This window comes from Podarcis liolepis (genome assembly GCF_965112155.1).
Source record: "Podarcis liolepis genome assembly, chromosome: 3".
NCBI lineage: Eukaryota > Metazoa > Chordata > Lepidosauria > Squamata > Lacertidae > Podarcis > Podarcis liolepis.
In genome coordinates this window covers 66354915-66370692 of record NC_139557.1, presented here as the reverse complement: position 1 = coordinate 66370692, position 15778 = coordinate 66354915, and the positions used below count along the sequence as shown (strand labels likewise).

At 39.2% G+C, this 15778-nt stretch overlaps 1 protein-coding gene and 1 long non-coding RNA gene across 9 annotated transcripts in view; one reads left to right on the top strand and one right to left on the bottom strand.

Moving 5' to 3' along the window:
- LOC310703756 overlaps positions 1-11162 on the top strand; it is a 32226-nt gene extending 21064 nt beyond the window's left edge. For 2 of the 4 annotated variants that reach the window (XR_014524345.1, XR_014524347.1), the window contains exons 3-5: positions 1654-1724; positions 9103-9199; positions 11032-11162. This is a non-coding gene — a long non-coding RNA (uncharacterized lncRNA). Of the gene's footprint in view, positions 1-1653; positions 1725-7419; positions 9200-11031 lie in introns of all 4 variants that reach the window. The other 2 variants (XR_014524344.1, XR_014524346.1) reach the window with 2 other exon arrangements.
- STXBP5 (syntaxin binding protein 5) overlaps positions 1-15778 on the bottom strand; it is a 122738-nt gene that overhangs the window by 8821 nt on the left and 98139 nt on the right. For all 5 annotated transcript variants that reach the window (XM_083496259.1, XM_083496261.1, XM_083496260.1 and 2 more), the window contains 5 exons: positions 13226-13465; positions 10872-11241; positions 3728-3893; positions 2548-2659; positions 580-800 (listed from right to left, as the gene is read on the bottom strand). In XM_083496259.1, coding sequence (XP_083352385.1) covers positions 580-800; positions 2548-2659; positions 3728-3893; positions 10872-11241; positions 13226-13465 — 1109 coding nt within the window. The remainder of the gene's footprint in view (positions 1-579; positions 801-2547; positions 2660-3727; positions 3894-10871; positions 11242-13225; positions 13466-15778) is intronic.

Genomic DNA, 15778 nt, shown 5'->3' with positions numbered 1-15778 from the left:
CTTGAGGGCACTGTTGTTGGTTTTTTAAAAACATTCTTTCTAAATTTCCCACTCCTTTTTGAACTTTGGGTTTAGCTGTCTCCTAATTGTCTCCGTCATTTTTGCCAGTTCGAGATATTCAAATAATTTATCCTGCCATTCCTCTTTTGTTGGTACTAATTCTCCTTTCCAATTTCTGGCAATTAATATTCTTGCTGCTGTTGTAGCATATAAGAATATTCTCTTTTTTACATTTGGAATATCTGAATCTAAAATGCCTAAGAGGAAGGCTTCTGGTTTCTTTATGAAAGTTTGCTTAAACATTTTTTTTTCAATTCCTCATTTATAATATTCCCCCAAATCTTAATTTTTTTGGAACCCCACCACATATGAAACAGTGTCTCTTCTGCCTGTTTACACCTCCAGCATGCATTAGATCTTGTTTTATACATTTTGGATAGTTTTCTGGGAGTTATGTACTACCTGTAAAACATTTTCAAAAGATTTTCCTTTAGTGTATAACAGGCTGTAAATCTCCATTCTTTATTCCATAATCTTTCCCATGCCCATAGTTGGGAACCATGTTGACACTTTACTTACGTCATGCGCATGCTTTGAGAAAGAATCAGCACTGGCCATCATGGCTGCTGTTCGTTCTTCCAGTTCTCCCAACTTCTGTCCTCTTTCATCTAGTGCTATTCTGGCTCGTGCCAATTCACAAACTATTCCTGATGCTGCTCCTTTGACCCCTTCAATACCACCAGGACCTGGAATATGCTGGGCAAGGCTCCTTGATGCCTTTCCAGCAGCTGATTCTCCAACTGAATATGAAAAAAGAAAATCAACCAGATTCTATTCAGGATCCTTGCATACAAAAAATGGTCACTAGCTAGCTGATCTCAATACTAAAAGTGGAAATGTCATAAGCTTTGGATAAAACTAAAAGAAAATAAAGTGTTGTGCATCTTATGATTGATTACACAACATATTTAACATAAAAACCAAACTATTCTGATACAATCAATTATTTTTTCGTTTCTGGTTTGCAATGAGCTTGGAAGGTACTGAGAATCTGTATGGAAATTGGGCTATAAATAGCTGGGTAGGTGAGTGCCAGCTTAGCTTACTATTGGTTTCATGACTACAATGCCAGAAATTGATGTGTAGAGATGTCATTGCATCATTTTGCCTTGAGATTTACTGCATTTGTCACTTTACATCTCTTTATGTTGATGTATTAAGTTGTTTTTAAAAAATCTGTTCCATTAAAGATTGATAAATTATAAAGTATTCTTTTCAGACACGTCTGCTGTTCTCTGATGGTCTATAAAGTGGGTGGGTCTCTCAGCATTGCATCATGAGATACTACATTAAAAATTAACTCCAAAGGTAGGATAGTTCTCTTGCACCAAGGATGGAAAACCTCCAGATGTTGGAGGACTGCAGCTCCTAACAGCTCCAACCAGCATGATGCCTTTTCATCTTGAGCTGCTGCTTCAGTGTTGATATCAGCCTTTTTGTTCTTGCCAAGTACTTGTGGATTAGATATTAGACCAGGACTAAGGGACCAGCTATTTATGCATTTTGTAATTTTATAACTATGTAACTTTACTACTTAGTTGATTTTTTTTACACTATGTTATTTTATTTATTGTTGGTTTTTATTGATTTTAGTCTAGCCTAGATTTATTGTAACCATCAGGAGTAATCTTTCTACTGAGCCAGCAAAACTCCAGTAATCGCAAGTCAGTATCCAACCTATTATTCATTTTATCTGCCGTTTTAATATTGTAATCTGCCTTGTGTATTATGACTACAATATATACCATTGAGTATAAATTAATAAGTAATTCTGCATAGGACTAGAAAAAAGCTTTATCTTTAATATTCTACTCTAATTCAGAAAACTGATAGTCCTCAGATAATGGGCATATTAACAGGAAGGTATGTACAATGATATACAAGTAGTTAATATGAGGAAATAGATTGCACTAATCTTAGTTACAAACTGGAACGTGTCCAGAGGGCAACCAAAATGGTCAAAGGCCTGGAAACGATGCCTTATGAGGAACGGCTAAGGGAGCTGGGCATGTTTAGCCTGGAGAAGAGGAGGTTAAGGGGTGATATGATAGCCATGTTCAAATATATAAAAGGATGTCACATAGAGGAGGGAGAAAGGTTGTTTTCTGCTGCTCCAGAGAAGCGGACACGGAGCAATGGATCCAAACTACAAGAAAGAAGATTCCACCTAAACATTCGGAAGAACTTCCTGACAGTAAGAGCTGTTCGACAGTGGAATTTGCTGCCAAGGAGTGTGGTGGAGTCTCCTTCTTTGGAGGTCTTTAAGCAGAGGCTTGACAACCATATGTCAGGAGTGCTCTGACGGTGTTTCCTGCTTGGCAGGGAGTTGGACTCGATGGCCCTTGTGGTCTCTTCCAACTCTATGATTCTATGATTCTAGTTTCTAGTTAATATTTTTGTGTTTCATTTTACAACTTGGGACTGCACTCAATAAATATATTCTACTCATTTTCTATTCTTTTATTTTAAAAAATGTAATGAACTTACAAAGTTCTTCTCTGTCAAGTGATTGTGCACCACCTCCAAATAGGCCTTTGAAGAACCCTTTGTTTGGTGCTTCTGGTGTTTCTACTGGTGTGAAGAGTTCACCCAACATTTCCTTCAAAGAAAAACCATTTTCAGTCATATCTGAAATTTTATTTGGATTTCATAACAAAGGACAAAAGTACTATTAATGCACTCTCATTGTATTCTCACTTGACTTCAAAGTGCCCATACTGTTCCCCCTGTAGATTTTATCATTTTGCTTCAAACAATTTAGCATGCATTAGCTTAACTGAAAAGTTGTTAAGTCGCAACGATAGCTTTACATCACCTTTAACTCAGATGGAAATTCGAGTTGCGGTTAAACTCTGCACTTGCCTCACTTTCTTCAACGTTAAATGTTCTTCACTTACTACAATACACTGCCTTCAAATAAATACTTTACATTTGGTCTTACTGAATGTATTAAACTAAAGATTAAGCTGACAACAGACACACAGAAACATACTGACAATTTTCTGTACTGACTAAAAGTGGGTTGTATCCTGACCTGCTGTTCCTCCTTCCATTTGTGGAAGTGAGACAGATCCAGCGGGGCTCCCTTTTAGGCTCCACAGTCACCTCCCATGCTGTTTCTAGCGGTTAGAAAAAGCATGGGGAAATTCAAACCGTAGAGGGAATGGCTCTGTCCCTCTTTTTTTTTTTTTAACGGAACACATACAAACTAACTATTAAAGCTACTGACAGAGACAAGTAAGAAAGCTACAAGCCTGGACGAAACAGAGAAGACGGAGTCAAGATGCAAAACGAAACTGTTCTGCAAACAAGGGTGGGGACCTGAAAATGGCATTGGAGCTGTGATTTTGCCTGCTACCATTTGAGGGCACTTGATACCTATACTGAAGACATCTCTTCAGTATGCATTTGATCAGGTGCAACTTCTACAGCCCAACTAAATGTATATGGGTTGTGAGAACACAGAGTTTTTCTGAAGAAAAAAAAATCTGATTCAATTCTATTTCCCTGCCCCCAGGTCTCTTTTCCATGCTAGAGAAACCCATCTGGACTTGTTTCATCTCTCCTTCCAAAACAACAGCTATAAATTAAAAGACAAAAGTAGTCTATTCTTCAAATAATGCTTTTACATTAAAAAATAATTACGCAAGAATCTTTTATACTTTACCTGCAGATTTTCACATGTTTCTTGACTATAGGTGATTCTCTGGATTTCTGTAGGTGATACAAGGTACAAAGCTTGCCCATTGTTGGTGAAGCAAAATGTTCTGGCTATCCGCATGTTGGTAAGCGGTAAGTAATATACATCCAACAGCGGCCTTAAACTTGGCAAACTTAAGAAAACAGAAAGGAAAAAATGTTAAAGGTGGGATATGAGCACTTTATCTATTTTCTAAAGCTTGGTAGAGTGCATAAAATGCCTTTAACCCCCCCCCCCCAAAAAAAGCTTACATTTTTCAGAACTATGTAGGCTTATGCAGATTCCTAGTCCACCTACCCTAAGTCCTCCACAACTGAAAGAGTAAAAATATAAATGTATGCAAACTATTTTTCATAAGGATATATATATATAATCTAATTGGTGCATTGTACGTCTCCAAAAATGGTAGCCAGTTTGATTCTTGGGATTTTATTCTGTGTTTTTAAATAGGGCATGAAAAATCATTGTGAAAAAGATGTTGATATTCTATCTTATACACAATAGAAACATTCAAACAAAGAATCTAACTATTAAATGTACACTTAAAGCTCTGTGAGATGCAAAGAGGTGCTATATTTACTTTGGGCAGGGGTACCAACTTGAATAAAATATTGGAGGAGGAGGAGTTTGGATTTGATATCCCGCCTTTCACTCCCTTTAAGGAGTCTCAAAGCGGCTAACATTCTCCTTTCCCTTCCTCCCCCAGAACAAACACTCTGTGAGGTGAGTGGGGCTGAGAGACTTCAAAGAAGTATGATTGGCCCAAGGTGACCCAGCAGCTGCATGTGGAGGAGCGGAGACTCAAACCCGGTTCCCCAGATTACGAGACTACCGCTCTTAACCACTACACCACACTAGCTCTCTGAGCCAGTTTTTGTATTGGGGGGGCAAGTAAGCCCCACCCCACATAATCGATCACATGATGCAATGCACACACATGATGCAATGCACACACACCATTTCAATGAAACCCCATCAACTTTGTTGGGGTCTGGCCTCCTCAAATATTTTATTGAGGACCTTGGCCCCTAGGAGTTGGCTCCTATGACTTTGAGTTGCATCTAGGGGAAAGCAGTGTGTGATTGGAAGACAGTTCATACAACCAAACTCTCTCCCGCCATCCCCAGTGTAGCCTCCTGAAAACACTCTCTAGAGGTTTGTGGACTGCCTGAACAATGCAAGACTGTTGTATGGGGCTACAGTGTGAAGAGGGAATTTCCCCTCCTGATCTTACGCGATTTTCCTCTCATACTGCAACCATGTACAACACTGCTTCCACTGTTCAAGGGGCTTTGGGGGAGAATAGGATGAGGAGGGGAAGAGAGAATTTGGTTGTATCATGAGCTGCCTTCCAGCCACATAATCATTAGATACATTCCCCACTTTCTTTTGAACAGTAGCCCTCTACCCTCACACCATGGTCTCATAAGTTACTTTGGAGCCTCATCGGTTTCAAAAGAAGTTTTCTATGTAGCATGGGGGATGTTTTTAGAGCAATGCAATTGCAAAGCCCCACTGGGCACACAGAACTAGCTGTAAAGTTTCTCAGATCCTGGACATTACAGAAAATCCAAGTAGTGCTTCTAATTTAGGACACATTTCATTCAGTAACTCCAAGGTTGGAACACCAACCACAGACCCCACTAAACTTAGCAGATGCTTTTAAAAGATGTATCACAGGGGGGAAAAGAACAGAGTCTCTTCTTATAGATAATGACTAGAACCGCTGCTAAGTCCTGCCTGGAAATAAAAAACACTTTAAAAGGTAAACTACAATACTGAAAAAATATAGCAGCTGGCCAAATTATGTCTTCTGAATTGTTAAACTTCACTGCACTTTTTCAGATATAGTATACAAAGGGTATTGTGAAGCATATTGTGTTAGTCATTCTTCGTGATCATGAAACAGAGGAGTTGGTGATCTTCAGGGTATGAGCTTGAACCTATTTTATAGGTCACAAACACCAACTCTTCTTTGAACAGGACCGCTGAGGACAAAAGATTGGCAGAAACTAAGGACAACTTCATAGGTGGCTGGAAAAGACATTTGTCAAAGAAATATGATCTAAGATATTCATGAATACCATTTATGTTTGAATAATTTTGATATTTTGGATGTATAAGCTGATCAAAAAGCAGCTTAACAAATTTATCATTTTGGTACAAGTTGTATCAGAATATTAAAACACAATAGAGATGACATTCAACTTATGATGGGGTTACGTTACAGGGATAGTGCATAAAGCCAAAATCGTGTATAGTCAAAACATATAGGGTTTAGTGGCGGATGGGAATGCCACCCCCTTAGGATGCCCATCCCTTTGTAATTTTTTTTGCCAAGTGTGTAAAGCAGATGGACACGAGTTAAATGTGCATATGTTGCAAGTTACCAGTACTGAGTCTTTTCTGGCAGCACACTCTAGAATTCCTGTACAGTGGTACCCCGCAAGACGAACGCCTCGGAAGACGAAAAACTCGCTAGACGAAGGAGTTTTTCGTTTTCTTAGCCGCTTCGCAAGACGCATTTCCCTATGGGCTTGCTTCGCAAAACGAAGCTTGCCCCGCAAGCTCCGGGGATAGCGGGGAAGCGCAGCGCGTCTTCCCCGCTGTCCCCGGACCTCTTTTGAAGCAAGGGGCGGCGGGGAGAAGATCGCTTCTCCCCGTTGCCAGCCCCGCAATCTCCGGGGACAGAGGGGAAGACGTGCGCGCCTTCCCCTCTCTTCCCGGACCCCTTTTGAACCAAGGGGCGGCAACGGGGAGAAGCGATCTTCTCCCCTCCGCCCATTGCTTCAAAAGAGGGGACAGAGGGGAAGGCGTGCGGCGCTTTCCCTCTGTCCCCGGACGGTCTCCATAGGAACGCATTGATTGATTTTCAATGCATTCCTATGGGAAACCGTGCTTCGCAAGACGAAAAACTCGCAAGAAGAAAAAACTTGCGGAACGAATTAATTTCGTCTTGCGAGGCACCACTGTATACTTCTTTATTTGAACAAAATGATATTATTTTAAACAAACAAACAGTCTTGACCTACTTGCAGAATCCTATAAACAAACTCTATAGCTCTATGGCATATGCCAATGCAGATTGTTTAGGAAAATATAGAATTATAGAATTGTAAAGTTGAAAGGGACCCTGAGGGTCATCTAGTCCAAATCCCTGCAGTGCAAGAATCTCAACTAGATCATACATGACAGATGGCCATCCAACCTCTGCTTAAAACCCTCCAAGGAAGGAGAGTCCACCACCTCTCATGGGAGTCTGTCCTCTCAATACCTTCATCCAAGTCATTATAAAGATTTTAGAACCCCGCAGAACTCCACATGTTCCTTTTTTCTAGGATGATGAGAAACCATTAGTGAGCACTCTTTGGGTTTGGTCAGTGAACCAGTTACAAATCCACCTAACAGTCATCTAGTCCAGTCTGCATTTTACCAGTTTCTCAGCAAGAATATCACAGGGATTTGTCAAAAGCCTTACTGAAATCAAGATACACTACATCCACAGCATTCTCCTGATTCACAAAGTTTGTAACTATCAAAAAGAAAGAAATGAGATTCATCAGACATGACTTGTTTTTGAGTAACCCATGGTGGGTCGTAGTAATCACTGTGTCCTTTTATAAATGCTCACAAACTGACTGTTTAATTATCTGTTCTAGGACCTTTCCTGGTATTGATGTCAAGCTGACCTATTGGTAGTTATCTGGAACTTTCTTTCGTGTTTTGAAGATGGGGACAACTGCCCACCTCTAGTCTTTTGGGACCTCACTTGTTGTCTAAGAATTGTCAAAGATTATAAGCAGAGGCTCTGAGTTTACTCCCGAAATTTCCTTTAGTACCCTTGAGTATAGTTCATCAGGCCCTGGAAATCTGAATTCATTTAAAGTAGCTAGGTGTTCCCTTACCACCTCTTCCCATCTTTGGCTGCAGCTCCTTCCTTGTATCGTTTATTCTGTCACCATCAGGTTGGGCACTGCTTTTCTTTTGGGTGCAGGCATTGAGCACTTCTCTGTCACCCAATAGCATTTCTCTGTCTTCTCCAATCAGAGGATCTTGCTTGTTCTTTCTCTTGTTTTGAACATAGCCAAAGAAAACCTTTTTTACTGTTGTTAATTTATCTTGCAAGCTTGAGCTCATTCTGAGCTTTGGCCTGCCTGACCTCCCTGCAACTCATGTATACTCTTCCTTAGTGATTTCTCCTTTCTTCCATTTATTATATATTCCCTTATACATTCACTTCTTACATATCAGCTAATCTGTAAGTTCATTATGAAGCCGCATTCATTTATTTAGGTGCCTCTCCCTTTTCTTTCTTGTTGGAACTGTCTATGCCTTCAATATTTCTCATTTAAGAAACTCCCATCCATCTTGGACACCCTTCTCTTAAGAGTATTTCTGACCATGAGACCTCACACAGTAGTTCCTCAAGGTTTTTGAAATCAGCCTTCTTAAAGTCGAGAGCGCATGTCCCATTACACTTAGCTTTCCTGTAGCTAGGTATCATATAACCCAAAAGGACATGATTAATTCCTCCCAAGGTTCCCTATACTTTCACTTTGTCCATCAGTTCCTCTGTGTTGGTGAGGACCAGGTCCAAGAGAGATGACCCCCTTGTTGCTTCTTCCACCCTATTGGAAATGAAATAGGCAATTGAGGAATTGCATTCTTGGAAGAGTTTGAGCTCCAACAGATATCAGGGTAGTTGAAGTCTCCCATGACTACTATACCTTTCCTTTTTGAATGTTTAGTAAGGTCACTTCTACAATTTTTACCCATATTCTCTCAATCTGCCTTCTATGTTCCAAGTCACATATCTCTTCACAAGTGTACATTTTCTTAACATATAATGCTACTCCTCTTCCCTTCTTGTTTGATCTATTCGTTTGGAGCAGGTTGTAGTCCTAATTTCTATATTCCAGTCATGAGTCTCATCCCACCAGGTTTCAGTAAAGCTTATTAGGTCATATTTGCCACCCTGCATTAAGTGATCAAGTTCTAATTGCTTGTTTCCCATATTCTGTGCATGTAGAGTATAGAGAGTCAACTGTGTAGAGACAACTGAAACTATGGGTTATTCTTCTGCACACTGCTGCCTCTGTCCTCTTCCATAGAAAGTCACCTGCCACGACTACAAATCTCTTCCTTTTCTGGGGAGTGACAGGAATCATTCTGTACACTGTACCTTCCACTACCACCTTGGTATGTTTGAGGTTTGCAACCACTGCACTTGGTCCTCTGGCTGAGAATTGGTGTTCGAGATGGGGGAATGGAACCAATTTTGTAGTTCCAGAGACACAGCATGGCTCCTGAAAGTCCTGTTTTTTTGTGCCACATTCCTCCAGGGGTTTGTCTCCTGCACTGGGCAATCTTCCTCCTCCCTAGAGGCACCCTGCCTGCATCTCTGTTCCAGCACAGTCCACTCAAAGCTTCTGATCCCAGGTTAGTTAGTTAATGCAGGTGAGTAAGTTTAAGTAATTCAAAAATACCATTGCAAAGAAGCCAAACTCTTGCAACTAATACTACATGCCCCATAAATCCATAGAGGGAAGATGATGACCTAGAAATCCAACTCCATATGAAATCTTTCCCTCCTACTTTTCCTCTGTTCACACTGTTTCTGTGCGTTTTAAATTCAAATTTAGTCATGTCTAGCTGGAAAGCAGACACTTTTGAGAGACAGATCTGTAAAATTTAGCCTCTACTTTTAATGGCAATAGCAGCTGCCACCCAAAGATATGCTCAGCATATGTGGGCACAGTTCCTTTCATGATGCAGACAACTGTTTCCTTTCTCCCGGTCCTATCAGCTGACAAATGAAACAACAATCTCTCAATCACAGCAAGCTCGTCTGATACTGGTTTTCTTCAGATATCATACTAAATCTTGGTCAAAAAGGTTTAACCAAAGTTAACACGATGTTTAAATTGACAAACTAGTTTACATCTGGCTGGCAAGTAAGAATAAGCTACTGTTTGAAATAGGTAACAAAACATGGGGTCAGATCCAAAGGTTCTGCAAGCCCAAGACCACTTGTGGAATTGATCATTCTCCCCTCCTTCCCATTCTTTCCAGGAGTCACTCCAGAACAGTATGGGCCGAATCATGGGAGGCTGTCACAGAATGGGGAATCACCCAAAATCAGGTTGAGGAAACATACATTAGGGGAGCTCCACAGCTAGCATTCAATCTGTTGCAGCAAGAGTCTTCTGCCTAATTTGGGGTGGCATTCCCACTGCAGCCTTCCATGAGACACCCTACAGTTGAGATTCCACCTTTATTGTCTGGAGCAGCCTTTCAGGGGTGGAGGGGGCTGCAGAGGAGTGGAAAGATCAGTTGTGACTTCCCTTTAGTGTAAGCATTCCACTGAGCAGCCTTTTGGCTTACGATGGCTTGGTACAATGATTCAACTGGCAAAATTTGCAGCTGAGGCACTGCACCATATCATCAAGAGAATAACAAGCAGTAATGGCATTTTTGGAACCGCAGAGTATTGTTTGGATTCTAAACTATGGTTAACACAAGCCACGATTTTAATGATATTTAAGCAGAGCCCTATTAAGTCATAATTCCAAACAAAATGATTTTAAATAGCTGTGAACTGCATTCTTAATGTTAATTAGTCAAGCCAAAAGAAGAAAAATGCATGTAGCAAAGGGATGGCAAAAGTTATCTTTTGCTTCAAAGTCATTCAAAAACTGCATTAAATCACATAAATAGGTAAACAGGTGGCTAGTTCATCAGCAGTCCTGCATACAGGTTACATATGAAGTATGCATATTATGACTGCATGTTCTCCCCATCACTTGTACAGCTTCAGTGTGAACTGAAGAATCCTTTGTTCTAGGCTCTGTTGCAGATAAAATATGCAGCATCTGTTTGACGTATTTTAAAATAAATTGATAATAATAGAATAAGTATATTATTTTAATACTGTAAATATATTACAGCTGCAACACTATTTACCCAACAAATCCTTCATTTTCCCTGTGTAGTTGCAGTCTTATTCACCTATATAACATTTGTTTTCTTAAAGTCTTTGTACATTTTATGTATTTTCAGCAAACACATGTATACTGATTATATTGCCTCCTTATAGTATTGAATATCTTACCTAAAAGTCATTATATGTCCATTGGCACAGAAACAAGCAAGGCAGATACTGTTACTCAGTGCCACTATATCTCCACGAAGGACAAATGAAGTCTCTGTTATATTTTGCTTATAAGTACAGTTCTGTGAAGGCAGTGAAATAACTTTTGCTTGCTTTTCAGAACATATCACTGCATATTGGTTTTCACTGATTTCCTGAGAGGAGGATGGAGACACTGAGACAGGCCGGCGTTTCTTCACCTTATCCTTTTCGTCCTTGTCTTCAGGAACATTGGGTTCTCTCCAGGGTTCATATGCTGGTGGAACTAATGATCCTGTAGTGTCCAGAAAAGCCATTCTCAGTATTGCCCCTTTAAGCCTTAGTATGGTTCCTAGGATACAGAAATAGAGAACTTTGCTAAAATATCTGTACAATTTTTGACTAAGAAAAACATGTCCAGCCTAATAAACTGGAAATGTATCCCTAATTTATAAAGCACTCTTAAACTATTGCCTCCATAATACCATGACATGTAGAATGTGCTTAGGGGTCACTCCTAAACAAGGGTCCTTACTGAAACCGTCTTCAAGAAATACATGTAAGCATATAACTTGTTCTTTTAATGAAGGATCATACTGAAGAACCCATATGAAAGTACATTTATATGTACTTATGTTTGGAAGCTCATTTTTTTAATGAAATACTGCCTTGGATTTGTTCTGTAAAAAAAAGAGTTCCTGTTTGCAGAAGATACTGAGATCCAGCAGAGGGTCTATGCTGGAGGAAGGAATCCCCCCCCCCCGTTCCTTCTTCCTCTAGCCTCCCCATGTTGCTGCTTATGAGCTTCCCATAGGCATCTGGCTGGTCACTGTGAGCATAAGATGCTGGGCCTTTAATCTGATCCAGTAGGGCTCTTTTATTCTTATGCACTCATGTCAGTTGCTGAAACCACTATAACAGATTTTCAGAGATCATAGGGGCGATGATGGAGAGAGAAAAGTAGCTAAAATGGTCTCTCCCCACCCCCCACATATAGTGTAACTCTATGAATCACATGTCTGGATCAAACTACTTCGTTCATACATCTTTTCTCTTTCTTTAACCCTGTGTTGAAATAAGATAATGCTGGCAACATGATGGCAGCACACACACACAAATTACAGTAGTAGATAGGTAGCCGTGTTGGTCTGCCATAGTCAAAATAAAAAAATTCCTTCCAATAGCACCTTAAAGACCAACTAAGTTAGTTCTTGGTATGAGCTTTCGTGTGCATGCACACTTCTTCAGATACACTGAAACAGAAGTTGCCAGATCCTTCTATATAGTGAGAAGGTGGGGAGGGGTGTTACTCAGAAGGGTGGTGGGAATGGGAGATAGGCAGATAGCTGCGAGAGCCTGTTGACGACTCTTAACGACTGTAATAGGTCTTATAGTCATGTATAGTGAGATAAGAATCCATTGGAAAAACCTGGGTTGAACAAAGACATTGGATTCTTATCTCACTATACATGACTATACCATTTCTCACCTTCTCACCCCTTGCCTTTTCCTGTAAGACCTATTACAGTCGTTAAGAGTCGTCAACAGGCTCTCGCAGCTATCTGCCTATCTCCCATTCCCACCACCCTTCTGAGTAACACCCCTCCCCACCTTCTCACTATATAGAAGGATCTGGCAACTTCTGTTTCAGTGTATCTGAAGAAGTGTGCATGCACACGAAAGCTCATACCAAGAACTAACTTAGTTGGTCTTTAAGGTGCTATTGGAAGGAATTTTTTTATTTACACAAATTACAGTTCCTGCTTATCTTTTTTTGGGGGGGTGGTGGAGAATTTTAAAAAAGCAGGATTTCTGGCATCCCTCAGAGGTCCTTTCCATCTATAGGAGAAAACAATACAGAAATCTATAGATAAAGAATAATAAAATTCAGGGGAAAGGACTTGCTCACAATTGCCCTCAAATGCTGTTGTACAGGATAGCCAAATCTACAGATTTTCTAATCCTGTGCTTCCAAATCAAGATGACATGTCCATTTATACAAAGCACAACCTACTTGAAGCATATGGTTAGAAATATTGCAGTTTATGAAATATATTATTTTCCTTTTACACATGTGAAAATGAAATTTTACAGATGAAAAGGATTATGTTGAATTCATATATACCTGATTATATATAAGCTTTAGCACTATAAGAGAAGCCAACAAACACAATTCTCACAAGAAAGTTCACTTTTCTGGCAAAATACGCCAGAAGAAGCCAACAAACGGCCTTCTTGCTTTTGTGCCGATGGCTGTCATAATCACAACACCACATTAAGAATTAAAAGCACATAGTATTTTGCACATTCTAAACTCTGCCTTGTGAAATACATACCACTGGGAGATACAATTACTGGCTGAAGTAGTCTTTGCTCTCCTCCTGGGGGTAAATTCAATGCAATGACTAAAACTGTACCCAACGTAGTGCCAACCCACAAGCAGGGTGAAGGTGCTGTATCAGCTTTTCGTGTGAAAGTCTCACAGAAATGAAGAGCTGAAATTGCTTCTCGAGATTCCTTGTCAATGCTGGTGACACTAGAACTCCTGGATCTGCTGAAGGAGTTGTCTCTAACATCTGAAATATTTAATATTAATTTAAACACAATGAAAAATAGTCCATCTTCACTTTAAAGGACAGTTTAGCTATAAGGCGTCTATAAAAACTCAATTCACTACAGTTAAGTCCATTTCACACATTGCATGTCTTAGGTGAACACTTAAGTAACAAGTGTGAAAGAAATGTGTTTGAACATACACATATATGCCCATCATGGTCTACAAGTATCGACAAGGAAGTGAATCTATGTATCTGTACATGAAAAGTGGCTTGCAGAATATACCATACTTTATCATAATTGCATTTATCTTTTAGATAGGACAACACAGCTGTGATCAAGTAATTTTTTTTAAAAAAGATATATATCATAATGTTGCATGATGCGCCGTTTCTCAGACCAGCTTGGTCATTTTCTTTCTGACTAGTTTTATGAGATGCTATGCACTATGGAGGAAAATGTTGTAAACATATATTAAGTTCTTTTACAAACACACACACACACACATACACATACACACTTACACACAGAGAGCTATTGATTTCTTTTTTAGTTCAGATTAATAGTTCTCACTATTTTTTAAGGCTAGTTATTGCAACTTTAGGACAGAGGATCTATTTGCTTATGTAAATTAGATGAACCCATAAATGTACTTCCCCCCCCTGAAACACCAATATAATGTTAGGTCAGATTTCTGAGCTAAAAACTAGAGCCCAGACACTTAAAATATATACTCTCATAGACCACCCAGCCACAGAATCTATTGAACGTGTGTATTTAATGTGGAGAGATAGGGAAGGGGATGGTGGTAGAGTATGATACAGTTGTCTAGATAAGATTAATTATGGGTGTTTGCTTTAGTGTATCTGTAGCATACCGTTAGCAACACAATGACGGTATTTGATAAAGGTACAGGGCAGGACCTTTCTATGGCAGTAGCATTAACTGTGAAGGCCACTGCATAAGAAGGTCAGTGCATGCCCATCTCTTTTGATGTTATTAAGCTTATCAGGAGCTATTTGTTTCCAGTAGGGCTTTTGTTATTGATGATGATGTTGATGATGCTTCTATTATTTTGTTATATTGCTTAATCTTATTGCTTAGTTTTAAAGTGTAGTTGTACTTTCAAAATTGTGGTTTTATTTTTATGACAGAAAGTTTTATACAAAAACTCAATACTTCTCAAGTTTGTAAAACAGTGAGATTTCCAAATTGTGTGTCCCAAGAGGAGCTGAAGTGTGCCTTGAAAAGTTAAGCCACCATGTTGAATGCACTCAACTCTCTATGCTAAAGTAGCAAGAACATAGCATTGTTCCTCCTATCCTTTGCCAATATTTGAGCAGTGAAGGCATCTTGAAGGAGAGAGGAAGAACACACTGAGATTTTATGACACAGTTCAGTCCATGTAAATATATTGTTCAGATTTTAGATCCATTGAAAGTATGAAAATGATTTCTGACCTATTAAATTGCCATACTGGTCATACTGTCCCTTTCAAAAGTACAGTATGTTAAAATCTCATTTTCATATGAACACCAGACTTTTAAACCTGATATTATATAGTGATTTGCTGCATTTAGTAAGCATGTTTGTAAAGAAGAACTGCAAAAAAGCAGAAGGATCAGAAAAGTGTGAAGAAATACTGAAATTTCAAGATTAACATGCACATCTGTAACAAATAAGATAAACCAAAAACCTTATAATTCACTGAAAGTAGGGGATATGCCTGACATTGATTTCTGCCTCTTTGAATTTTAGTTTGTACCTTTCTTTTGATGGAGAACTCTACAGTACTATTTCCTTAATAAAACAGCAAGGGCTTTAATGGACACGTAAATTTGCTAAGACATAGTTCAAGAAAACAGGATGATTTCATAAAGGCATTCAGATTTAAACATGAGCGTATGCCTACTGTACTACTAATATGTATATATGATTTTAGTTTTATATGCTAATGGTCCAATCAAAATCAATAAAGACTGACACACAATTATATCCCCATGGATCTTAAAACCTAAGGCCTCACTACTGAGGCCATGATCTGAAGAACTATGAAGTTCCATTTGCTAAGGGTACTTAAATTTTTTTTTTAATTGTATCCCACTACTCCAGAATAGCAAACTATATTTAAAAGTAATGGTAGTTTCAAAGGTAGCTGTTTGTATTCTTGCCTAAGTTTCTCAAACTGTGTATACAGTTGCAGCAACACCCCACTGTGATTCACATAGCAGTTGATTAAATACTTGTTTTAAGACTCAGGTGATTGATTAGATCTTAAGAAATATTATGTAGCTGAAGCAGCAGCCTATTTATTCAATTTATTTTTTACATTT